Source organism: Thermobia domestica, chromosome 10 (genome assembly GCF_964235325.1).
Source record: "Thermobia domestica chromosome 10, izTheDome1.hap1.1, whole genome shotgun sequence".
NCBI lineage: Eukaryota > Metazoa > Arthropoda > Insecta > Zygentoma > Lepismatidae > Thermobia > Thermobia domestica.
The window spans coordinates 131,404,381-131,431,126 of NC_137463.1; the positions used below are offsets into that span (position 1 = coordinate 131,404,381).

Below are 26,746 nucleotides of genomic sequence, written 5' to 3' on the forward strand. Positions count from 1 at the left end.
TAATTTAAAATGTGAACTTCTAAATATTCTACCCAAGAAAAAGTTTAAACAAGATGTGCCTTCACTAAACCTACCATTACCATACGGAACCGTGTTGATGTAAATAATAAAAGAATTAAATGTACGGAAGTTAGGTGTTTAAAGAAAAAACAAATCAGACATTGGGATGCGCCAGATGAAATAACTATTGTGACTGAAACAAAAAAATAACTCTTTGTTTATGTTATTTTCCGTTTGTTCTGTGGAGAGTAAGGGGCATAATCCAAAAGAAGATCTCTTCTTTTTGCGTAAAGAGAACGAAAAACTGAAGTCTAACAGTAGTAACAGTGTGTACAAAGCCAAAATAGTATGTTTACAAACAATTAAGCAAGTTAAAACAATTGGAAAGCAAATATAATAAAGAATTAATTTCAAAGGCCAGTTCTAAAATATAATATTGTGATCATTTCAATAAAGTGGTTAATAACCGGATGATGATATATTATGAAAAAGTTTTATACTAGGCCAAGTATATATGCTAATAAATGGCAAGAAAAAACTAAGATGAATTGATTAAGATATCATTCGTGTATTAACGCAACGCGCCTCATTGATAAATTATACAATCATCTGCGGTTACAAGTTCGAATGCCCGTACCAACTGTGTCAACATTTCGACGTTGTATGCAAAAATTACCGTTTTTTCCCCCTGGTATTCTTACCCAAGTTTTGAAAATTTTGACTTAGCAAGGGCGCTTCTTAAAGAGTGTGGAAAAATTTTCGGTGCTTATATTTGATGAATTGAATGTTAATAGGCGCGTATGCTATGACCAAGAGGTTTATTTATTTTTAGGACCCCACAGAAATGTCCAGGTGGCAATGATTCGAGGCTTAATAGATGTGTGGAAACAGCCAGTACATTATGATTTCGATAAGACTATGAAAAGTAAAAAATTACTCTTCGAAATCATATCGAAAGTTGAAGTCTCAGGATTCAAGATAGTTGCGATTCTTTCGAAGTTCAATGGTGGCAATATGAGGCTATGTGGTGGTCTCGTTTCACCTTCTTCCAGGTGGATGGAAACAATAAAATAGTATAAAGTTATATTTCGAACATTTCACAAAAAACTGTGAATCGAAGAAAAGAAAGTGATTGGCCGACCGTTTCATGTCCTAAGACACTTCGATCTTGAAACTATTCGACACGGCTAAGACATACTTCAGAATTCGGTTTTTGAATAGAAAAACACAGGAAGTCCGCAGGAGAAATGTTCTTTAAGATAGTGGATGCAAAGCTATTCTTCAAGTGCTACTCAATGCTATAGTGAGTACATATTGTATCTGCATGTAGTCTTTATTTTTATTGCATTTAAAAATGTGTTTTTCTCTGCAAATCGCTACGGCGGAACATAGGCTTAGCACACGATACTTGTCCCTGCTTCACCGCGGTGACGTCACACTACAGCTGGAGAAAGTGGCTACGCAGAAACAGGAGTTATGAAGGGACCTGTAAAAGCGCGGAACAGTAGGGTCGACGGACCTTGCATATATTCAACTACAAAATCTGTCTTACCCTTCTTTTATTTACTACCTCCATCGAGACTTAATCTCAGTTATGAAAAATTTGTTGTCCAAACTTCCCTTCACAAACGGAAATAATAAAACTTGTTCAGTTAAATGCTTGAAACAATATTGCTGAATATTTCACAAGCAGCAATTACACAATAGACGATTAGGATATTTAACCTAAACACATAGTGATGCGCACGAGTCGAGACATGTCAGACAGGCCAGACACACTTTGTAAAATTCGAGTCGAGTTGAGCCTGCTCATAAAAATCTTGAATCCACTCAAATTTCTCGAAAATCTTTCGAGTATTTTTAACATTATTTTGAAGAATGTATTCACTCAGAAACAGCCTTGAAACCAATTCCAGCATTTATTACTTTAGAAAGGTACAGAACACATAACTCACATTCTAAAAAGAACTCTGCAGATCATTTTCTTGATAATAAACGTTATTTTTCGTATCAAACAAGACAAACATAAATGTATAATAATAAGCATTCTCATAAAATCCTCCGAAGTATTAAGAAACCTAACAAAAAAGATTTGATGTACGAACGTCTACCAAACATAGGTCCTAGGAATCAAAGTAGGCTTTTTTAGCATTATTAAATTTGATCAGTTGCTACATTTTCTAATGAAATGTTGACGTTACATGCTCTCCCCGAAATATGCGCAAAGCAGAAAACATCTTTGGATAAAAATCCGGCTTTAGACAATATTATAATCATCGGATGTCAAACTTGTGTTGCGTTCTTCAAGGTTGAAAGTTCTAAACATATTTCAGATTCTATCGAGAATCAAATTCAAGGTGTATATTTCAGGGTGAAGTGTCCCTTTCTATTCAAGAAACTTGTATTTCAGCATATAGGGGAAAATATTTTCGCAAACTTCAAATAACCTGCATTTCATTGCAGTTTATTTGTTATAAACCCAGTAGCGGATCGTAGTCTGTACAAGCACCGGTTGCAATGTTGCAATATCAAAGGTATGTAGGTACGCGCAAGTGTTCCCCTCCCCCAGCATTCTTGAGTCCTATCCAAGAAATATTCAGGAAATATGAAGAGGAAAGTCTTTTAAGCTCTAATTGTATATTATTGATTAAATTATTTCTCGAATATTAATTTAATATATAAGCTATTTCCTTTTTTTCAAACAACCACTATCAATGTACGTTTATACACTATTTATATATAAAACCTCTACACTCATGTTATTGGACACGAGATAAATCGAATATATAGTATGTGCTGTAAGCCATGAATGATGGCGTTAATCCGAAAAGAAGAAAAAAAGCAAGAAAATTGCATGCACGCAGTTAAACAAAATTATTTAATTATATAAACTATGCATTATTTTAGAATGGAAGGTCTTTCTTCGATCTTTCGGGCTTCAAATTTTTCTATGACTTTATTGAAATCTGAAATGCTGCTTGCCAAGTTTCTCTGAATAGAAAGCATCGCTACCGCAAATATTTTCCGCTTTATTTTCTTTGGGGTCCAGAAACACCTCTCTCCTCCGACAATACGCATTTTGTTAGCATTTCTTTGTATAAATATACGGAACAAAAAGTCCATTTTCAGGAACCACGTATTTTTTTTGTCTGTAAAGAAGCATGAAATCTAAGATGTTTTCCTTTGAAAATTAAAAAAAAAAAATAGTTTAACATTCCAGCAAATTAGGCTAAAGAAGACAGATGAGTATTGGAAGTGAATGATTTTATATTAATTTATGCTCTCCGCCGGAAATCGAACACGGAATCATGTGCACGAAGGACACAGAGCTAGGAATTAGACCCGTAGTAAGACATTTTCTTCTTGGAGACTCGATTGACCCCCCTTCCCCCCAGAATAGGATTTTTTAAAAAAATAAATCTTATCCCAAGAATTTTCACCTTTGTATTATAAATGTTAAATAAAATCTATTGACTTCGAACGACCGCCCCCCCAAACTTTCAGCCTGGATCCGTCCCTGCTACCACCAGACTTATATTTGTTCTTTGCGAGTTTATGTTTTGTGAATAACTTCTTTCTTCCACGCGTCTGTATCTTCCTCACCCTATCAACTGAGTCAAGCGCTGCTAAGCGGAGGAATTCGTAACTATTACAGAAGCTGACCAGTTGCGGAAAAAATGCAACCGTAAGGGACCAATACGGGAAGATAGGAGCGTTGCAAGAATAAATCCACTTCCCCATGTTAAGAGATAGGAGCTCGCTACCATATGCTCAATGTTACTGCTTCCAGTGGCAACGTTCGCTGCCACTGGAAAGGTAAATCTCTCTCTTTCTTTTCGTTTTTTAATTGACTTTTTTCAGAAATGCATCAATACTGTTTTGCGCTCAAGAGCAAAGGTTTATTTTTTACTGATACACTACTTTAACACTTAAAAATATTTTTAGTATTTAAAAAAATATCCGGTTGCACAACCATGCAACATATAGTACCAGCCGCCACTGTATAAACCATTGTTTAATTGCATTATAAAAATGTTCATAATATTTGTCATATTATCTTCGACATTTTATGTATATATATATATATACATATTTTTTCATTTCTTTATATAAGTAAATGTAATGCCGTAGTGACAGCTTGAACTACGATCTCTGTTTTGTTAAAGACTAAAAGATGAGAATTTCATATCAAACGAAACAACAAAATAAGTGATACTCAGTTCTGGAAATACGGATGTTTTAAGCCAAAGTGCTGATCACACACAAAACAGCTGAAATCCATTTCCTTGACCATAGCTAATTATGAACTACAATGGAAGAGAATTCAATTTATTTCTGAGCTGTAAACTTATTTATAGTTTTTATTAATAATCAAATCTAAAACAGTTTTACGTTTGTAAAATTTTACTTCATTTTTTCGCTTGACCATAAATAAATAAATACTTGCAGAAAATCGAATCACACTTTAAACTGTAACAATATGTTGGTTTTTACAGGAGTTCTACCTGAGCAATGAAAAAATAAAAAGTAGTAGGACGGAGATTCGAACACCGGTCGCGAGAATGGGTCGCGGGAATTATGCACGGATCTAATGAGCTACAGAATAAGATACACAAGACATCTACACTATAAGTATATGGCAATAACCGTAAGCTTCACGCTGTGAAAGAACGATGTTTTTTTCTTTTTAATAAGTTTTACGATATTTCTATAGTGTCTTGTGTGAACTGCAAAGGGAGAGATCATGCAGATTATCGATTTGGTTAGGGATTGAGCTTTCAGAATCTTTAAAACATTCAATTAAATAGCGAGTCGGTAGCAACGAATGTGTACCGATTTCATTCTCATAGTAACTGGCAAAAGATATTATCCTGTTTAAACCATGCGTTTTCTTATGTGACAGAGAATACATCACTTGTTAGCAGGGGCGTAGCCAGGATTTGGCTTCAGGGGGCCCGATGGCTACACGTTCATTAGGGGGAGTCCGTGGGTCCATTCTCAGGAAACGTTTGAATAAAATCGCAATGTTAGGCCTTATTTTAACAACTTTTACAAATGTCAAGGTTTCAGACATTCTGGCTGTGCCATGGCTTGATAGCATCCATGGTTCCTGAACCTAATCAGTCTGTTCATTTCCACGTTCAGCCATAATTTTATTCTTCCAAGGCAAAAAAAAAAAAAAAAAAACATTCGTTCTCCTACTCATTTTTTGTTTTTAAAAATAAAATTTTGGTATAATTAAACGTGTGATTTTGCCATTTGAATGTAAATTTATGTCCCTTCCTCCTCAAAACAAATCTCATGGGCTCAATCTGCTCCCTAAACCCCGCGTGTGTGCTCTCCCTGTTCCAAAATAAAAATGGAAATTTGATATTTTCTGCAAGACTATCCGGGAGATATAGAATTTCATTTGCAGTACTTATGTTTACTTGGTACTGGAATTCATACAATTGGAAGTAGTTGGTTTGTGTAAGTATAATTACGCAGAACAGCCATGGATAAATGGTTTGTGTTACTAAAATGTATAAAAATTAGGAAATGTTCTGGAAGAGTGGAAAATATTCTTCCTAGGCGAGACGGCCGTAATTAAGTTAGTGGCAGGGAAAGAAAAACTAGAGATCGGGAATTTCCCTAGCTTCCCCCTTCAAATAAATCCCTAGTCGTAACGAACACTTTGTGCCTCACGTATTAGTGTCTATTGTTCTGTTTGGCTCCGTGAATGAGTGAGTAAAGGCGTTGTTGGTAATCGTGAGATTCATGGATCCAATCCTGTCCATGGAAATTGAATACTGTTTTCATTTTTTGTTCCCAATATCTTAAATGTTTCTCTCCCTCCGCAATCATCTGATGCTCTCAACTGAGTTCTCCACTTGAATTCAACAATTGGCAGTGGGACGCTCTCAGGTTCGGGTGAGCTTTGACATGTCTACTTTCAAAATCCAAATTTTCGACAAAATATGGATGCTAACTGATCATTTTGTCTCCAATTCTAAAGTTGCAGATGTAAGTGTATTTCTTCTTCATCATTTCTGCACCTCTCGTTATAAATAATAAATCATAAAAGCGCTATACCAATGGGCTCACTCTAACTTAGCATTTGATTAAAAGTATATGTTTTCATTCTGTAGGAGGGGGCATTCGCTCTTCCCACCCCCTCAAGTGACAGAATATTTATTCAGGTTCTCAAAGTCATTTCAGTCAAACGACTGAAAGAGTGTTCATTCCAACAGCAACAGGATTGGACTTTCATATTTGGTTGCACTTTATCTTCACGAATAGGACGAATATTAAGTAGTATTTTTGACATTAGAACTAAACGTCTGACATTCGTCTCATTTCGGAGAAATCATGCTGTAGATGGTAGTGGGAATTTCACCCAAGTTTACGGGAATTTTCATTGCCTGAGATTATGCCACTCACTTTCCTTTAAAGCTAATTCGGTTGCAATACTTCCTGGCAAATACTTCGGACTCAATTGGTGGAGCACTCTTGCCGTAAATCTCCATATGGGTGTACCATCCAGTAGTGTCTCTTACTGTACCTGTGTGCACACCCAGAAATGAAATTAGAGGGAAAATGTCAAATATTGGAAGACGGCCGCCCTCCTGTCGACCGCCATTGATGTCAACAAGTTTTTTAGTAACTCATCACAATTAATATTACATTAGCATGATTGCTTTGAAGAATTGATTGGTTAAATGTTCATGGAGAAGTCAGCACTAAGGCTCTTTATTCCTGTCACAATCAGGCCAATGGTCGATATACACTGCATATTGAAGATTCAGAATAAGCCTTCAGGAGGTATAAATTAAATATAGAAGCTACAAATTAAGAGAACAAACTAATAGATGATAAAAATTAAAACATTTGGTGAAAAGAATAAAGAAAGCAGCAAAATATAGAACATATAACAAGAAAACTACTCAAAAATAGCAATAATGGAAACTTATTTCAGGAAACAGTTCAAAAAGAATATTTCTCAGAGCAGGTTAACCATTCCTGTGAATCAAGTGAATAAAAATAAGAAATCGTTATTGCAAACCATGTTATTCCCCACAACCTAAATTAGATATTTAAGTACTCCAAAACTTTCTCTGAAGTCTGAGTAGTCTTTACGTTCTGCCCATTGAGATAATATAAAGAACTAGAGATGCTTTTCCCTATGTCGCAGTGTTGATTCGCGAATGGTCGATTAGAGACATCCTTTCCCAAGATGGCCTATTCCGCAAGTTTCAGTCAGCTGATATATGTAGGCTACAACCTTTACTTATCCACTCTACGCTTTATGACACAAAATCAGAAAGTAGTATTTTAAAGGTAAATCATAATTGTGATTTTCAACTAACAAATTCTACCGAAACAATACGTATATATAGATACACTATGTGATCAAAAGTATCCAGACGCCCCCCAAAACATACGTTTTTCATATTAGGTGCATTGTGCTGCCACCTACTGCTAGGTACTCATTACCAACGACCTCAGTAGTCATTAGGCATCGTGAGAAAGCAGAATGGGGCGCTCTGCGGAACTCACGGACTTCGAACGTGGTCAGGTGATTGGGTGTTCATTTTTTGTCAGAAGTCTGTACGCGAGATTTCCACACTCATAAACATCCCTAGCTCCACTCTGTCTGATGTGATAGTGAAGTGAAAACTTGAAGGCACACATACAGCACAAGAGCGTACAGGCCGACCTTGTGTGTTGACTGGCAGAGACCGTCGACAGTTGAAGAGGGTCGTAAAGTGTAATAAGTAAACATCTGTCCAGACTTCACACAGGGATTCCAAACTGCATCAGGTTCCACTCCAAGTACTATGACAGTTAGGCGTGAGATGAGAAAACTTGGATTTCATGGTCGAGCGGCTGCTTATAAAAGCAACACATCACGCAGGTAAATGCCAAACGACGCCTAGCTTGGTGTAAGGAGCGTAAACATTGGACGATTGAACAGTGGAAAAACGTGTGGAGTGACGAATCAGGGTACACGATGTGGCGATCCGATGGCAGGGTGTGGGTATGGCGAATGCTCAGTAAATCTTATCCGTCAGCGTGTGTAGTGCCAACAGTAATATTCGGAGGTGTTGTTGTTATGGTGTGGTCGTGTTTTCTTCGAGAGGGCTTGCACGCCTTGTTGTTTTGCGTGGCACTCTCACAGCGCAGCTCTACATTGATGTTTTAAGCTTCTTCTTACTTCTCACTGTTGAAGAGCAACTAGGGGATGGCGATTGCATCTTTCAACACAATCGAGCACCTGTTCATACTGCACGGCCTGTGGCGGAGTGATTACATGACCATAACTTCCCTGTAATGAACTGGCCTGCACAGAGTCCTGACTTGAACCATATAAACACTTTTGAGATGCTTTTGGAAAGCCGACTTCGTGCCAGGCCTCACCGATCTACATCAATACCTCTCCTCAGTTCAGCACTCCATGATGAATGGGCTGCCATTCCCCAAGAAACCTTCCAACACCTGATTGAAAATATGCCTGCCAGAGTTTAAGCTGTCATCAAGACTAACGGTGGGCCAACACCATATTGAATATCAGCAGTACCGATGGAGGGCGCCACGAACTTGTAAGTCATTTTCAGCCAGGTGTCCGGACACTTTTGATCACATAGTGTATGCACGGGGTGCTGCAGAGCGATCCAGACACTACCTTTTTCTCGAGGACGGTACATACTACCAAGTTGAAATAAAAAATTGCATAACAAATGTGGATCCAAAGAATCCGTAGAAATCATTTACAAAAGCCCCCCTTTGTGGAGCAATTGGGGGCACATGCCCCGTTCTTGCAATTTTCAAGTGAGAACGATATGTTTCGAATGCACATTCAAAAAGGTGGGGAAAAATAAGATTGCCCGACTAAACATTTGTCCGTACTGCATATCGTTTTCCATGTACCAACTTTTTTTTTTTTTCAAAAAATGAAGGTGCGCGAAATAGAGTATAGGGGAGAGGAGGACATTGGTGCACGGGGCACATAGGTACGAGGTAGATATTTTTCCACTGTGAAGAGGTAAATGGACAATAGTTTGGCGTTGGCAACATTGGTGACAAACGAACATCGTGAGGCACAGTTGATGGATGGACGCAGCGTTCTTTTCTCTGTACAGAAAAAAAAAACTTAGAGCAAAAGTAAGTTTTCATTTATGCCTTTGTAAGCTTATATTTGTAATAACCACTGGATTTTTGAAAACTTATGTATGCTGCATGAAACTGTAATTCTTTACAAATAATTTCATTTGTGTTCAATTGCCCTGTGCGGAGTAATTTTTCAGTTACAGGAATTAATGATCCTGAGGTTCGGTTGGGGCACAATAGTACACATTCATGAGGGGTGGATTGGTACGGGCCAATGTGCCCCCACTTCTCTGTACCAATGTACCCCTTCCATTTATAATTACAAGGGTAGACTACTCTTTGTGCATTTCCCATATCAGAGTTTTCGTTGTGATTAACATCAAGCAGAAAAAGTTGCTAATAATATAGGCCATCTCATGTGTGAATGCTTGATTTGCGTAATCAAAGGATAAAAATAAATTAACCAAAATAATATGGAAAACTTTCCTATTATTATATTTCCGACTTTCCGGAACTATAGGTATAGTCGATAGGTACACAAACTTTTGAATGGAAAATTGTTTAACCATTCAGGAGCCTTAACAGCAAAAATGTGTAGATTATTTCCCCCATGTCATAACATGTGAGTGATTTTAATAGGCACATGCCTAACAAAATCAACCTCAAATATGAATTTGTACATGGACGCTAAAAGCCAGCGTGTAGTAAGCGTCATCTTTATTGGACTTTCAGCAACTTGTTTGAAACTTATTCGGCGAAGTTCTTGAAACTTTAATATTATAAAGGTAACCAAGAAAGTTCCGTCGCTTTTTGTCGAGGTCTGTATTCAATTGGCCCTCACATCGTGAGTTGAACGCGAATGGAGATAAGGTGAAAGTCAGTTATTGTTGTGGATATATCCAACATACTACCTGATTGTGGCAGTTCAGTTACATAGTGAACTTACGTAAGGACAAAGTAAACATGGGACCAACACAGAATTTTGTAAGAACGTGTATGTTTTACGAGTTCAAACTGGGGTCAACCGCCACTGCAGTGAAGCGGAAGATATGCCAGGTCTTTTGTGAGAGTGTCGTGACTACGCGGACAGTGCAACGGCGGTTTAACAAGTTTAAAACCAGTGACGAAACACTGGAAGACGTACCACGTGCCGGAAGACCAACACATGTACAAAATGAAGATCTTCAGGCAGGAATTAAGGCGAACAGTGGCCAGACATGTGAAGAACAGAGACTAAAATTCAGTGTGAGTGAAGAAATCGTTCGGCAGCCCTTCCATCAACTTTGGCAGCACTACAAGTTGGGTCGATGGGTTCCACATGATTGGATCCGAAGCAGAATGCAACGCGAGACGATACCTGTGTTTCTTTGCTGTCTCGTCTGAGGAAGGAGAAATTTCTGGAAGGGTGTTGACATGTGATGAGAAGTGGGTCCTGTACGAAGTTCCACGGCGCCATCATCACTGGTTAGCATCCCATGAACCGGTTCAAAAACAGCCAAAACCAGCACTGCACCAAAATAAGGTCCTCCTGTGTGTTTGGTGGAATGCTCGTGGCGTCATGCATCCGGAACTGCTACTAGCTTGTCAAAGCATCAATGCAACTGTGTACTGTGAACATTTGGTTTCTATTCAAGAACAACTCAAAACTCTAGAGCCAGTACTTCTGAATCGCAAAGGTGTCCTGCTGTTACAGGACAATGCTAAGCCCCACTTGGCTAGGATGACCCGGGACACCATTCTATGCCTTTTATGGGAAACAATACTGAATCCGCCATACTGCCCGGACATTGCACCTCCCGATTACCACCCGTTCTACCGCGATAGAGTCCATGGCCTTCCAGAGCGTTGGTAGAAGTTCGTCGATGCTGATGGCACTATTTTTGATCTTCCTGGTACGTCTTAGTTGACATATCGATGTTCGAAGGTAATGGGTGAAAAAGAGACAGAACTTTCTTGGTTACCTTTATAATAACAAAGCTCTGCCTCCTTTGGAGACAAGGGGACCAGCCAACATTATAACATCTTTTCCAGTTAGTAGTTGAGGTATGAAAGATTTCAAAATTTTGTAAGTTGTAGGTAACCCTTGGATTATTTACTTCCATTTTTCCTTATACAGACAGAACCTCATTTATAGTACATACGTTTTTAACTTTGTAAATAGATTGCGGAAGTTTTAAATTTTGATGAGAACACAAACAAGCATTGAACGTTTTATTTTATTTGTTATTTTTTTATTTTTTATTTATTTTTTTTTGTAACAGGCTGAACTTTATCTATTGAATTACTAAAGATTCTGACAAATCTTCACATTCTTTTTATGAAACATGGTTTTATGTTGCATTTGCTGCTACAAGTCCTTAAATCTATTGTTAAAATACTTGAATTCGTGGACGTTTAATAGAATATTATATTTCAAAATATTTCATGGAAAAATAAAATATACGCTATTTCTATTAGCAAAAAGCCTGTGTGATATTTCACTTTGCTCGTACCAATCTGCCTCAAGCCAGTACCAATCTGCACCCACATGGGAAAGATTGGTACAGATTGCAGACCTTTCGTAAAATGTAATTTACTCCAGGCAGAACATTAGTAGAAACAATATTGTATATACAGTGTAAATGCAGCTAAAGTATCATAGTTTAAGTATGAAAAATATCATGTTTCTCAAGCTGACGATATGTTCTAAAATCTCGGATAAGTAAAAATCGTACCAATGTTTCCCCCCTCTCTCCCCAAAGGAGTTTACTAATTAAGATAATGTAAGTTCCGTCATAGTTTAGGGAAGTGCATGACACACGCTTTCCAATGATATGCCACATGACTCAGGGTCTAAAAAAAGAAGAAATAGCTTGACCCAGCTGTGCACTGACTTCGATGCACATTTACCAACTTACAGTAGATGTTCGAAATGCCTGTCCTGTGCCATCATGTTGTCCCTTGTTGTGGGGTGATGTTGATAAACGATTTCTTTAAGTCTTCCTCATAGATAATAATCTAAACATGTTAAGTCTGGTGACCTAAGAGGCCAGGGCACAGCTCCACCCCTACCTACCCAGCGACCATGAAACATTGCATTCACCTCATTCCTTGCTGTCAGTTCAAAATATGCTGGGCAACCATCTTGTTGTAGCCACATGTGTGTCCTGATGTGTAAGCGGACGTCTTCGAGAAGAATGGGCAATGGTTCTTGCTGAAATATACGTAAACAGCACCCGTAAGACTTGTTTCAAAAGTGAGGTCCAATTATTCTTCCGCCGATGATTCCACACCACACATTCACAGACCATCTACGTTGCTGATCAACTTCTTGCATCCATTGTGGGTTTACGGCGGCACAATAATGCATGTTGTTACGATTTACCTAACCATCACTTTTAAATGTAGCCTCATCAGACCACAATACTATTTCGTCAAAGAATTGAGCATTGCATGCACTTGAGCTTGAGACCACATTTAAAAGTCGAGCCTGCTTTGAAAATCAGTGCCATGTAGCTCTTGATGCAAGGACATATGGTATGGATGAAATGATTTAGCCTTCAAAATCCTTGACAGCATAGTTGCGCTGACACCAGAATCGCGAGCAACTTGCCTGATACTCGTGTGAGGATTAACATGGAAGGGTTCAAGTACATCAGCAGACCTATTATCTCGTACAGGCCGAGCTATGCGTGCATTCCTGTGACTGCTAGAAGGCTGAGGATTTCCACTTCTGCATAGACGTTCGGCAAGGTTGTGAATCACATGTCTTGAACGACGTTCCCGACCGGGATACCTAGCAGTGTACACACAAACAGCAGCGGAACTATTTAGTTGGCACTCACCCAATACCATGAGATATTAAATGCTTCTTCGTTTGTGAAAGGTATTTCAACTTACATGCCACGATTTGCCAATGCGAAGTAATTGACAGAAATGCACATGACCACGAGGAATGTACGTTAACAAATCCAGACTTTTCACACAATCCCTTCGACGAGGCAACGTCTTGCAACAGACAACAGTGAATGAGACCAAGATTGGAGTGGCGTATTCATGTAATCAGTGTAATCACATTAGAACTGGCTCAAGAGCTAGGCACACGTACACCTGTGCGACATAACTTGCGTTGAACTTGGCAGTGTGAAAAGCTTACGGGCAGTCAAATGGAACTTGCTTCTTTGTGGTACTATTACGTGCCCGGCCTTCTGTTTTCGTCAAGTGGGTAACTTCACTAGTACGTTTTATTTCTTCATGACGAACCAGAAATTCAGGGTTTCGATATTATTGTGGTCGCTATGTTGAAAATAGTTAGTGGTTTCCAAAATCGTGTTCGAATTCTTTTAACATTTCCAGAGACCTTTGCAACGACTCGACCTCACTTTCCATTGAAATTTTCAAGTTCTGATCTTACTTTGGATCCTCCCTTTTTCTTGTCAAGCAGTTTCTTCTTTTTTAAGACCCTGGGTCACCATGTGGCATATCATTGGAAAGCATGTGTCTTGCGCTTCCGGAAACTGTGACGGTGCTTACATTATTTTAATTAGTAAACTCCGTATATTATATTTCGTGCACTTTCATTTTTTTGCAAAAACAATTGGTACACGGAAAACGGTAAGTAGTACGGACAAATGTTTAGTAGGGCAATCCTATTTTTCTCCACCTTTTTGAAAGTGCATTCGAAACATATCGTTCCCATTTGCAAATCGCAAGAACAGGGTATGTACCCCCCATTACACCATGGATGGGGTTTTCGGGATTTTGTAAATAATTTCTACGGATTCTTTGGACCCACATTTGTTATGCATTTTTTTAAATTTCAACTTGATAGCATGTACCGTTCTCGAGAAAAAGGTAGTGTCTGAGTCGCTCTGGAACACCCGGTCAGAAACCGTCTGCTAAAGTGAACGTGAACCCATTTACAAATATTCTTTTTTGTACAGAATATCGATAAATAACGAGCAATTTATATTAGAGATAGGCCTGTTGTTCCTTTAAAAAGTGAGTGAGTGATTATTTTATGCAGTAATTGTTAGTATTAGCAATCTTTAACGTAGGGAAAGGTAGGCCTACTCTCTGCACAACCAAACACTTGCCTTGCCAAGGTGTCACAGAACACTTGTACGTTACATAACTTTGGCAAAATTTCCAACAACTGATAAACATATAGTTCAATAAATAACCAAACTTAATAGTGGTTTCGCAATTTTCTAGGTAGTAGTCTTTACGAGTCTTTTGACAGTGTAAATACAATGCATATGTCTATTGACCCAGTATTATTACAAGTACCACACCACATTATATTATGACTGTTACAGGGTAAAAGAAGAAAGAAAATGACTTACCTTTGACATGTTATGAAATTCGAAGGAACGTTTTTTTTTTTTTTTTTTTTGTCGTACAATTTTTCCTGGGATTACAGACAATCAACAATAAAACCGAGATAAACTACTATGGAGCCTTACGTGAAAAACACCTCTATATCCTCTTCATATGACGGATCGATTCGATACCATCAAAGATCTCACATCTGGGCATCTGTACTTGTTTATATTATTTCAATGGTTCTAAAAGAATGTGCCAAGTACTTAGTGGAAGGATACAGTGTTGACAATAGGGACTGTTAATACCATGTCTAAATAGAAATGAGTGTGTCTTAGTTTTAACTGTGTGCGACTTTTTCATTTGTTCTTCCATATAACGTTCTGTTCAGAATTCGAAGTATAATTTTTAGTGCATGAGATATGAGACTAATAGTTCTCTAATCCTCACATCTCTTTGTGTTCGTTTTGTTAGCCATCGGTATCACTATTGTCTTCAGGAAGTCTTTTGGTCACAGTCCTATTTCATATATTTCATTGCAAAGTCGGAACAATTCTTTCTTACCCTTGTCATCCATATTCTTAATGAGTACGATTGGTATATTATCTATACCGGTTGCCTTTCCATTCATAATCTCAAATATAGTTTTTTAAAACTCATCCTAAAGAATACTAAATTCTTAGTCACCGCCGCCTACTTCATTTTTTACTTCCTACTCTCATATAAATTATCAACGTGTTCTTTCCATCTTCCTAATACTTCACTTCATTCGCTGACTACTTTCCCATTTTTATTTTCTCCTGCCATCGTAATATTCTGTTTGCTCCGCAGTTTCATAGAGTTCAACTCCTTATACATACTTCCTCATATTTTTCAACTTTTTCCAATCTTTCTATGTCCTCGCATTTTCTTTTGTAAAACTCTGTCTGTTTCCCTTCGCAATTCGTTGTGTAACTTTCTGTACGTATTTCAGCCCTCTTCCATATCAACCTGTTTTTCCCACGTCCTCCTTTCCCTTATTTCTTGCAACGTCTGTTCTGTAACCCGTAGCTTCTTAGCCTTTTTGAGTTCGAGGTAAACTACTAATTTTTTGCAGCCTGTTGTATGCAACGTTTAATATATTCCTACCGTCTATTACTACCTGCACCTATCCTTTCCTCGTTTAAGTATTTTTCTTCGAATTTCTCAATGAAATGATTTCTTAGGTCCACGTTTTTCAACTGTTTATTACTCAACATCTTGTTGGCTACTTTTCCTCTGCCTACGCTTTTAGCTAAGTATCTACTTCGGTCAGCACAAGATTATGATCAGAGAAAACTCCTAAATCGTAACATAGTCTATCTGATATCTTCCGCCGTTTCGGGATTTCCATGTATATCTTCTTCTCTTTTGCTGATTGAACCACGTGTTTCCAATTGCTAGTCAATTCTGTCTAAAGAAATATGAGAGAAAATGTAGGAAAATTTAGCTTTTCAATCGATGCTAAATTAAGTACTAACACAGTACGACTAAAGACAGCTGCATTCTTTTCGCAATCCCATTACATACAGAGAATACAAATTTAACAGGCTCTTTATTTCTCTCCCAACAACCCTTTTGCTATCTTGCTAGAAAATATCATTGCCAAATACGTCTTTGAAATGGGAATGAATCAACAAACAAAGAAAGTCAACTGCACATATTGCTTATGGATTGTGTGGTATTATCACAGCGGAAAGCAATATCCCCAGGAGTGCTCGGGCTTGTCATAATCAGTATCCCCGCATAATGTTTCGGTTTAATGACCACAGTTAAGGGTTGAGAGAGGTCAGCGTAAATGAAATGCACATCATCGAAGTTCAAGCGACTAGGCTTTTTTATCCATTGGTCCAGGGAAGGGCGGCAAATGCTAAGAGGAGACGGGCAGTAAAAACGGAATCTTTGGTCAAGTGGCTCACAATCACTGCCCACTGCTTAATGCTCACTTTGTTAATATCTATTAGCCCATTTGTTGTCATTCGTCAACATTTTCGTTTCTATCCTGAGTCGTTTCGGTGTTTTTTTATTGATTTATTTATAATGATGTGTGTTTTCACGTTTTAATAGCAGAAATACTTTGTTTTTCATGTAATAATAATGGCCAACCATGAAACAAAAAAAGTGAGCATTTTATCGTAAAACATAGCTACAAAGCTTGAAAGAAGACGGGTGGCAAGCGAAGGCTCTAAAAAGTTTCTTTCGACTTCTGAACAAAACTTAGAAAGTGAAGATCATACAAATGTTGATGTGAGGGAGTTGTCAATACCAGTTACTGTTAACGAAGGATTTGCAAGTCGACAAACTTTTGAAACTGTGAGTTTATTTTATTTGATTACAGTAATTTCATTGTTAAATTAAAATGGAATGCATACGGTCTTTTCGGTTACGGGTCTGAGTTAAATTTCAAAATTTGTTTGAAAAAATTAGTTTTCATGCAGTATATGCGTATATAACTCTAAAGAGTAGCTATAATCGAAATCGAAACTATTGAAAGGTCGTGTGGATTATAACTATTGAAAGGCCGTTGTTTTCAGAACTCTCACTATCAATCACAGCAGCATATAGGCCTATAAATGGTCGTTGTATGATACAAGTGTAACAGTCATCATTGATCCATACTCTCGTATTAAGTTTAGATGGAGCGATATTTTTAAACATTTGGTAATGGTCCTAATGCAAAGCAGAGTTTTGGTTTTTGATAACTTATGTTCAAGGATGAACCGACGGAGGTGGTCCGAGAGTTTGGATCCCCAGAACTTTTAACTTTTTGAAAATTTTAACAATGTCAGGCAAAAAATACACAAAATTATTTGCATTTTGTTGGTTGCTCCGAAAAATCTTCTGACACAAAGGAGAAATCTTGGGTGCGCCACTGCTTTTGTTTATATTGTGTTAGCCTTCTCACTGCTTGATTTTGAATGTCTGTGTTGGAAACAGACATGAGAGGATTGAATTGTTTTATAGGTCTAAGGGGCCTTGATAACAATGTTTACGGTGAGACCTGGTTTTGAAGTTCCGTCACTGGATATAAGACAAATTAAACATCGAGTAAGGCATACATTGTTGTCATTTGTTGTGTATTAAACAAGTTCAGCTAAAATTAATAAAGAGTTACTTGAGATCAACTTTATCTCAGGAACGATTAAATGGACTAATTTTGATCGCCATTGAAAATGACATACTCAATGAAATGAATACGGATGCAATAATAAGAGATATTGCCAAAGTGAAAACTAGAACAGGGTCTTTATAACATAAAATTTTTAGTAACAAAGAAAGCTAGAAATTATGTTAATTACCACAATCATATCACTAGAAAATACTATGTAAATATGTTTTTAATGAAGCATAAGAACATATCTTTATGTTAAAATCAAACCCTGTTAATGTTAGACTTAAAACTCGTGAGTTTTATTCTGTTTCGACTTTTATGTTTGAATTGTACTTTTCAAAATACATCTTAATATACCTTAATTGTGTCTTGTGCTTATTTAATAAACAAAATGCTATTAATTATTATAAATTGGAACTTTGGTCAGTATTCATCCACAGTCAGTTATAATTTCGCCGTTTTTCGTTAATATTCACAGGGAAACTACAGATATTGAAGAAATTTGCAATTGAAACAATTTGAAGATTTTTTGTCCATTACAATTTTCTATTCTTTTATTGTCGTTTAGGTGGGGGCACATAAATATTGTTTGCTTACATTTTAGAAATGTCTAGAACCGGTCCTGTAGGTGCAGAGTTAAAGATCTTTTTTAATCATATAGGTTCTTATCTTTTTTAACATAAATAAATAAAAAGTTACAACGTTACCCACTAGTACGATTTATTTTACTTATTTTATCGTAGTATAAAGTTATTAATACTTGTTACTATTTACTATGATGATAATTCAAATAATTAGACACTATTTTGATCATTCAAGAGCACTATATTTGCAAATAATTGATAATTGCTTCTCAGTAATTCCGTACATTTCTAAATTAAATGGCGACGACTTGAATTATATTATATCTATTTACAAACAAAACCTTAGTAATGGGAACGGTTACCATAGCAACCGGATTACGACACATAAATATTTACCACAAGCGGCAGCAACACAAAACATTAACAAATTGAGAATAACAATGACATTTTTATACTCTTCATCTTCTTCTAACTCGTAGCTATTGTCAGATAAAATAACATTTTTGCTCAACATTAAATAAATTAAAAGTAGTAAATACATGCTATCGTTGTATAAATGGCTCTCGAACTATGGGACTTCTTAAATTGTTTACAATTTAGGAAAGAATACTTTTATCGTATATAATTTACATATCATGTTCCTGCTCGCCTTACTTCAACTCATTAATGTAATATACGTTATAATTTTTACAGTTTATCTCAATATTTTATTATTTCATTTAATAATAATTTATTATATTTCATTTTAGTCACTCTTCACGGAGAAGGCAAATTCAAAACTTGACAATTCAGTTAATTAATTAGGTCCCAAAATTAATTCTTTTTTTAACATCAAACTTAACAGTTATTATTGTTTGAGCCAATTTAATTTAAAGTACAACGTAACAGTATTCTTTCGTTGTGGCGCAGATACCATAAAATTATAAAATGTGATTCGTATGTCATGAAACAGAATAAAGATTACAATAAATCATAACGATAATTAAAGGAAAAGAAATTAACTTTAATTAATAACACATTAAAATTGCATAACGAGACAGTTAGTTTGTTAGGAATTAATCAGAAAAATCAACGTTATCTATATTAAATTTGAATAATACTTCTTGAAGAATTAAAGTTGTAATAAGTTGCAACCATTTTCTTTTCGTATGAATCGTAGGGCATTATTTGTGTGATATATATTCAAAACCTTAGGTACGAAATTAGATTTATTAATGCTAAGTAAAATGCTAATCAATATAAGAGTTTATGGCATTGTCACGAATTGTTATAAGTGAAAATTTACAACACCGTGTTTCAGTTACTGACGTTTTAGTCTGTTCCTCGCCAAAAGGCGTTAGGTTAAAGTAGTCCTGTTCGTCATATGAATTATGCCACATACACCACACACTCTTTTATAGAAGTATGAGGAGAATTTCATTCAATCTTTGTTTGTCTCCTGTTGTGAGAAATCCTGCCGTCTATCTGATTCGTATTGCTACGACTCTACTGGTGTTATTTAGATTAGGCTTATTGTGCCTCTTGTATGTAAAAACTTTGTTACCATTAGAATTAGATTCGGTAATACTACCGTTAGCACTATTCCGTACATGTTTATTTGCATTGAATTGCATACTCACCTGGTTTTGAAGATTTTTCACTATCAGTAATAAATGATTGAAAGTCATACATTGTGGTGATATTAGAACTTATTGTAACTTATACAGTAGCAGATTCCCAATAGATGCAATAATTCTCGAGTCTGGTTGATAAGGATTTAGTACATAGCTTTAAGTTATTATAAGTGTGAATTACAAAATCCATAATATTCTTGTCTGCTTTAGAATCTTACTTCTCATTTCTAACTTTTGCGTCTCTGTTAGCTAGAATGAAATCATTTTCGAAATTAGCTAGCAAAATACTTTTAAACTCTTTGTAACTAGCGGTACGTAAAGTCATTTTTAATTACTTTGTACCGAATTTCGCAGAGTGGCAATAACACATCAGGTAAAATTTTAAGAAAATTAGACTTATCAAAATCAATCAATTCACATGCTTCTTCGAATTTTTGGAAGAAAGTAGTCATGGAAATATCATGTCACGGCCACTAAATTTAGCTTACGATTTTACATCACTAAATTTTAAAGGCACTTTTATAGTTTTATGCTATTAGAATTTATAGGTTTTAATTTTCTAGATGTTACGTGAATAGATTTCCTCGCTGGGTTTTTCTCCCCCTCAATATCTGGATCAGAACTGGTTTCTTCCCTTCCCTTTTAGTTTGAAGTTTACTTAGCTCTGCGGTACCATCTGTTTTCTCATCGATTGTTCTGTTTTGTTCTCTATTTGTTCCATTTTGGCATGTATTTGACTCTGTGAAAACTGCAATCTAGAAGTGGTTTATTTCCACCTACAAGCAAGTAACTCTTTCATTTGCTGTATGAAGGTGTGCACGTTTATATTAGAAGTTTCAGAAGAATGTTCGCCTTCTCTTACTTCTGGAATACACAGTCCGTGTTGGATAGTTCTTACTATTCTTCAGAGCTATCACTAACGCGTGAGATTTCCTGCGCGGAACCAGCATATATATATATATATATATATATATATATATATATATATATATATATATATATATATATATATATATATATATATATATATAACATCACCTACCAGCTCGATTCATTTTACATATTTTGTCGTAGTGTATACTTATTAAAACTTGTTAGTTTTTACTACGATGATAATTCAAATAATTATACACTATTTTGATCACTTAGGAACACTATATTTCCAAATAATTGATAATTGCTTTTCAGTAATTCGATGCACTTCTAAATTGAATGACAACAGCCTGAATTATATTATACTTATTTATAAGCAAAACTTTAATAACAGGAACGGTTAACATAGCAACCGGATTACGACATATCAACAAACATTTACCTCTAGCGGCAGCAACATAAAACATTTACAAATCTAGATGAATCATGTTGTAATATTTCTTCTTCTTCTTCTTCTTCTAACTCGTGGCTATTGCCACATAACAACATTTTGCCTAACATTTTCAAGAAAATAAAAATAGTAAATACATGTCATCGTTGTAAAGTGAGTATTGTTCCCTCAACGTCACACCAAGGCATTCATAAGTAGAACTAACGCTACTATTTTAGCAATCCAGGCGGTACGCTCTCACCGAAGAATCAGCGAGGAACCAACGATGTCAAAGAGAATGAAAATGGCAAGAAACCTCCATCGACGTCAACGAAACACATAGCCCCGGAATATTAATAGTAATAAACAATCTCTACGAAAGACCACAAGAACCTTAAGTAAATAAGTATATCAATTTCAAATCCAAAATCAGTAACGAATAAACTGTTGCAGATTAAAAAAAATATTTTTATACATTCTTTAATTTTTAAAATTTATATCGAAAAAGTAAACAAATCACTGTTGTCAAGTAATGGTCTCGAGTAAAAGCTAGGACGGAAAGATACACATTCACGTTTTGCAGACGTTTACTGTTCATCCTCTATCAAGTCTCCACCAATTACCAACGTGTCCAGCAGTGATATATGCAACTGAGAGGGGAGAAAGAATTTGCAGATGAAGAGTAATAAAATGAATGATGAATAGAATGCTTCTTCAGACCAATCTCCTTCCCGACGATTAAGATTCGGTGCGGTGTAGTCGTGGTTGCAAAGTCTGGACAGAGCAATAAATAGAACATCGGGAAAAAAATAAGTTCTTGAATCAAGGGTGTATGTGAAATAAATCTGGCACTCCGTTCGTTACCATAAATTCTAATCAACTGGGATTACTTATAGAACTATTTTTGTTACAAAGTAGACCTACCTGGGAATACAGATAACTGCTGGACACATTAACATTCTCCCAGGACCTTGCAAATGTAAAATACTTATTATTATTATTATTATTATTATTATTATTATTATTATTATTATTATTATTATTATTATTATTATTATTATTATTATTATTATTATTAATAATAATAATAATAATAATAATAATAATAATGATACAGTAACATTGAAAACTAATTTGCGAAAACGAATAAATTATTCCAGACAGAGTTTTAGGCCAGTTTTGCTAAGGATGATTCAGTGGGAAATGTATGCATCGGACATAAGCATAAGCAAACGAAACATAAAGCGCTTTCTAGCTGTTATAGCTATTTTATACTTTAGAGATTTTCTCATTTAGGCTATAACAGGTACGTAGAGAGAGAGAAGAGTAAATTGAAACTGTATTGCTGAATTAACATAAATTCTTAGAATGTTGGCTAGTTTCTTACACTTTGTCTATTCTGAATTTATTTAAGGAAGGAAACCTCCAGACCTAGTTTCACGGTATCCTAGATTATTCACTTAACATTATTTTATATTAGAGTTTAAATTAAGGTAAGGCTTACTTTACGAAAGCATCCTCTAGACTTGAAACTGAAACTCCAAAGTTTTCATAGTTTAGAGTATTCTGGTTATCTTCAAGGTATCTGAAGAGTTCTGGAAACAAACTGTTTGAGTTTATTGGTACTAGAATTTTAATATAAGATTCTGTATCTTCTTTGACATCCATCACGCCAATGTTGTTCTCAATTACTTCAATTATATCTGACATTTTAATATAAGGGGTTTTCGAAAATGTCAACATGTATCCCACACCTGTAATGAAATTGCGATTAGCGGTTACCGTCAATAAATAATGAAACAGGAAACATTTTTGAGCACACACATTTTCTGTAATGCTACGGACTAATTATATAGCAATTGTTAATTAAATAGCTATGGTATAAGCACTGTATTAATTAGAGCAGAGCAATCATAATGTAGAAAAATTGTGGTCAACCTGATGTCTAACAAGTGATCAACTGTTTCATAGCACTAAGCATACAACGAGAAAGCGGCTGAATTTCCTGTTTATGTAAGTCATCAGCATGACTGAGAATATGCTGGACTAGTTTTATGTAATATGAAAACGAAACGCATGCACGTGCAAAGGAAAAAGTATGCTCCATTTACCCATATTTAAGCACTTCAATGTGTTATATTCTATCTGCAGCTACTTTACATAACAACAACCACAAAAAAATAAAACATTAACGACATTAGTTAACTAGGTGTGGCAATTAAATAACGAGCCTGGTGTCATAAATGTGATGTATTGCAAAGAAAGTTACAATTGACTGTTATCCCCTTCAATATACTCTCCTCCCGTATCTATACACCGCTGCATACGTGCCTTCCATTTTTCAAAGCAATGCTGTAGGTCATGAGATGTCACAATGTTCAACAACTCTGCCGTTTTTTGTTTCATCTTCTCCACAGATTGAAAATGTGTTCCCTTTAATGCACTTTTCACTTTTGGGAATAGATAAAAGTTACAGGGAGCCAGGTCTGGGGAATACGGAGGATGGACGAGAACAGGAATGCGCTTGGATGCTAGAAACTGCTTCACAGAAAGGGCATTATGGGCAGGCGCATTGTCTTGATGGAGGATCCATGCACCGTTCTTCCACAAATCCGGTATCTTCTTCCTTATTCTTTCCTTCAGCTTGATTAGGACTTCTTTGTTTGACCCTGAGGCACCCATTCAGTCATGACGATACCCCTGATATCGAAGAAAACGATTAGCATTGCCTTCACTTTCGACTTGTTCATTCGTGCTTTTTCTTCATTCTTGGCGTTGCGGGAGTCTTCCAGTGCATGGATTGACGCTTAGTCTCGGAGTCATACTGGAAAATCCATGTTTCATCACATGTGATGACAAGTGTTAGCAAGTCTGGTTCTGCTTTGAGTCTTTGCATGACGTCACAGAAAATGGTCTTTCGAATGTCTTTTTGTTCCGGAGAGAGGTTTTTCGGGATAATTATTGCACAAACCTTTGTCATGTTTAAATTGTCATGCAAAATTTGTCTTACTGTGCCTTTGTGTTTGTCATGTCTGCGATCATCCGAATGCTCAAATGTCTGGCTTTCCGCACAAGTTCATTATTATTATTATTATTATTATTATTACATTTTCGTCCGTTCTTGAACTCAAAGGGCGGCCGGGTGGTTCATCATCTTCAACCTCCTCCTTACTTTCTGAAAATCATTTGTGCCATTCGAAAACTCGCGCACGTGACATAGCATTATCATCATATACCTCTTTTAACATTGCACAACATTCTGTCGGTGTTTTGTTTAATTTCACCAGAAATTTGATGTTAATGCGCTGCTCAACTTTACTGTTCACCATGATTCCGGCACTACTACAGAACACTGTTCTCTTCATGCAAGCCTGCAAAGAAAAGAAAAGCTTTTAGAATCATGAAACAAACAGTGGCTGCTCATGAAGGTTCAAGATCAACAACACATCATTAGCTACCTCTCCCCCCCTACGATCCTGCGCGACAGAAGGTGGGCAGTCTCGTTATTTAATTGCTACACCTCGTAAATACTGAGGTCACTAAGGTAAAGGTGTTCGTTTGAAAATACTTTTCGTGATGAGAGGTGAGTAATGGTTACCATTCGCTTGCTTTCGTGTCTTACTTACATTTCCATTGAAAAAATTCTTACTGTACTCTGTGCCCGAGATTCGATCACGGGCATGAAGCACAAGGCATGAAGGCATGAAGCACAATTTCTTAACTGTAAAAGTTCATGGGAAATTAACTCCACAACTCGATCAATATTGTTATATGTTCTTAATCTTAGGTCCCGTCTATGAGCCGCTGGGATTGAACCAAGGGCCACATACTCTTCATGTTATGACAGCATTGTTGCGAGCTGGCTATGGAAAGAAACGAACCAAAAAATAACATTCGTCATTTGTCAGGTATTAGACTTTCTCTGATAACACCATTTTCTTTCACCTAATTCCTAATTTTTGTAAAATCCCTTTTATACGTTTCTGCACTCTGGAATTAATTGAATTGGTAAGTATTCATTTACCGAACTAATAGTCTTTCAACTGTTAGCTTTAAACTGTTTGTGCATACTAATGATTCTGTCCTACTAGAAAGTATAACTTTTACTTAAGTTCCCAATAATTTTACACCACCTTTAAACTTCCTTTAGTATGGTGCACTACGAGGCAAACTTAGAAGGCCAAATTTCCGAATTCTTTAACGTTAGATATGAAACTCCATTTTGAACTTTTTACTTTAAATAATTAAACACGCATTTCAGAATTTCCTATGTATTTGACCGAGAAGGGAAGAAAAGACGTAGGAAGAAAAGCGCTTGAGTTTGAGCAGACAAAGATTGAAGGCTAATATGATTGTGCAGTATTTATGTTCCATACAGCATATTACTGTATGTTACGTTACTGTACTAGTCCTACAATTAAATCTAGAAATTTATAACTTTACGTCTTTCTACCGTTTAAAAAAACATATGTAAGAATTCAATTTTCTTGATGTTAAGATAGCTAAGATGTTTTAATATTCTGATATGATTTTAGTTTCCTTTAAAACCTGTAATTAAATATATATGCGCATATATATGTGTGTGAAAGAAACATTTTATAGGCAATAAGTACTTTAGCCATACGAAAACATATCACGAGATGGGAAGAGAGAGAGAGAGATTTATCTGGAGGTACCGTATGTGTGAAGTTTAGTGAACTTGATTACAATTGAGTTAGTTAATGTTACGCTTTTGTTTGAAGATGATAGCTAGTCCTTTAGGAATATCACAACTAAAATAGATGTACCGTGCAGGAGCGTCATTTCAGATTTTGCTTGGGGAGGGCAAGATCCCTTGATATAAGTAAAATTTCGCGTTTTGACTGATTTACTACTATTCTATCGATAAAATCTATATACATCTCAAACTCAGGAGGAGGCAAATGCCCCTCCCTGCCCCCCCTAAATGACGCCCCTGGTACCGTGATTTTAAGCATAGTTGCACCTTCCTAGTGATAAGAATATATTATAGTAAGAGTAATACTCGTAAATAGAACAGCAACGCTTTATATTTAAATTTAAGGAGGGTTCTAGACACCAATAAAGTCAATAAACCACAATAAAGGATCACCCTCTTAATGAAAATATTTTCTTTTATCCGTCATTTTGTCATGTTCAATTATCAGAAAACGGACCTTTTCTTTCAAAGCAGACTTTTACTTCAATTACAATAATACTGGCAAAACACGAAGTCACACGCTGGAACCACGAAGACATCATTTCCCGCTTTCTACTTATCAACACACAAATCCTCCCACAGACTATACAAGGCTGAATCACAGAATGATCACTTATCATTCGTCAGTTTTCAACCAATAATAATCCCTTCAGAGGACACAATATATCCATGACCAGTGGCGTAGGGAAGGGGGGGCCGGAGGGGCCGCCCCCCGCAAAGAGATCCGACAATGTACTTTGGTACTTTGATGTTTGTAATTTTTTATATATTTTTATGTTTATATATCTTTTTGTTTATAATTTTTCTATATGTACCTATAACAGCACTTGCCCCCCCCCCAAACACATCCTGGCTACGCTACTGTCCATGACCTAGATCGTATGTTCACAACAGCTAATCTGCGATTTTCCTATATCTGTGAACTCAGATAAGGAATTAGATCCCTTTGCTTGTATGTATATTTCTATATTAGGATTGGAGATTAATGCTTATAAAACAGAAAATGCTTGT

At 36.2% G+C, this 26,746-nt stretch overlaps 1 protein-coding gene across 1 annotated transcript in view; it reads right to left on the reverse strand.

The window, feature by feature from the left end:
- The window catches only part of LOC145661604 (phospholipid-transporting ATPase ABCA3-like), a 1,415,399-nt gene that overhangs the window by 464,651 nt on the left and 924,002 nt on the right, over positions 1–26,746 (reverse strand). Inside the window, exon 13 of the mRNA XM_081726924.1 lies at positions 22,523–22,772. Coding sequence (XP_081583050.1) covers positions 22,523–22,772 — 250 coding nt within the window. The remainder of the gene's footprint in view (positions 1–22,522; positions 22,773–26,746) is intronic.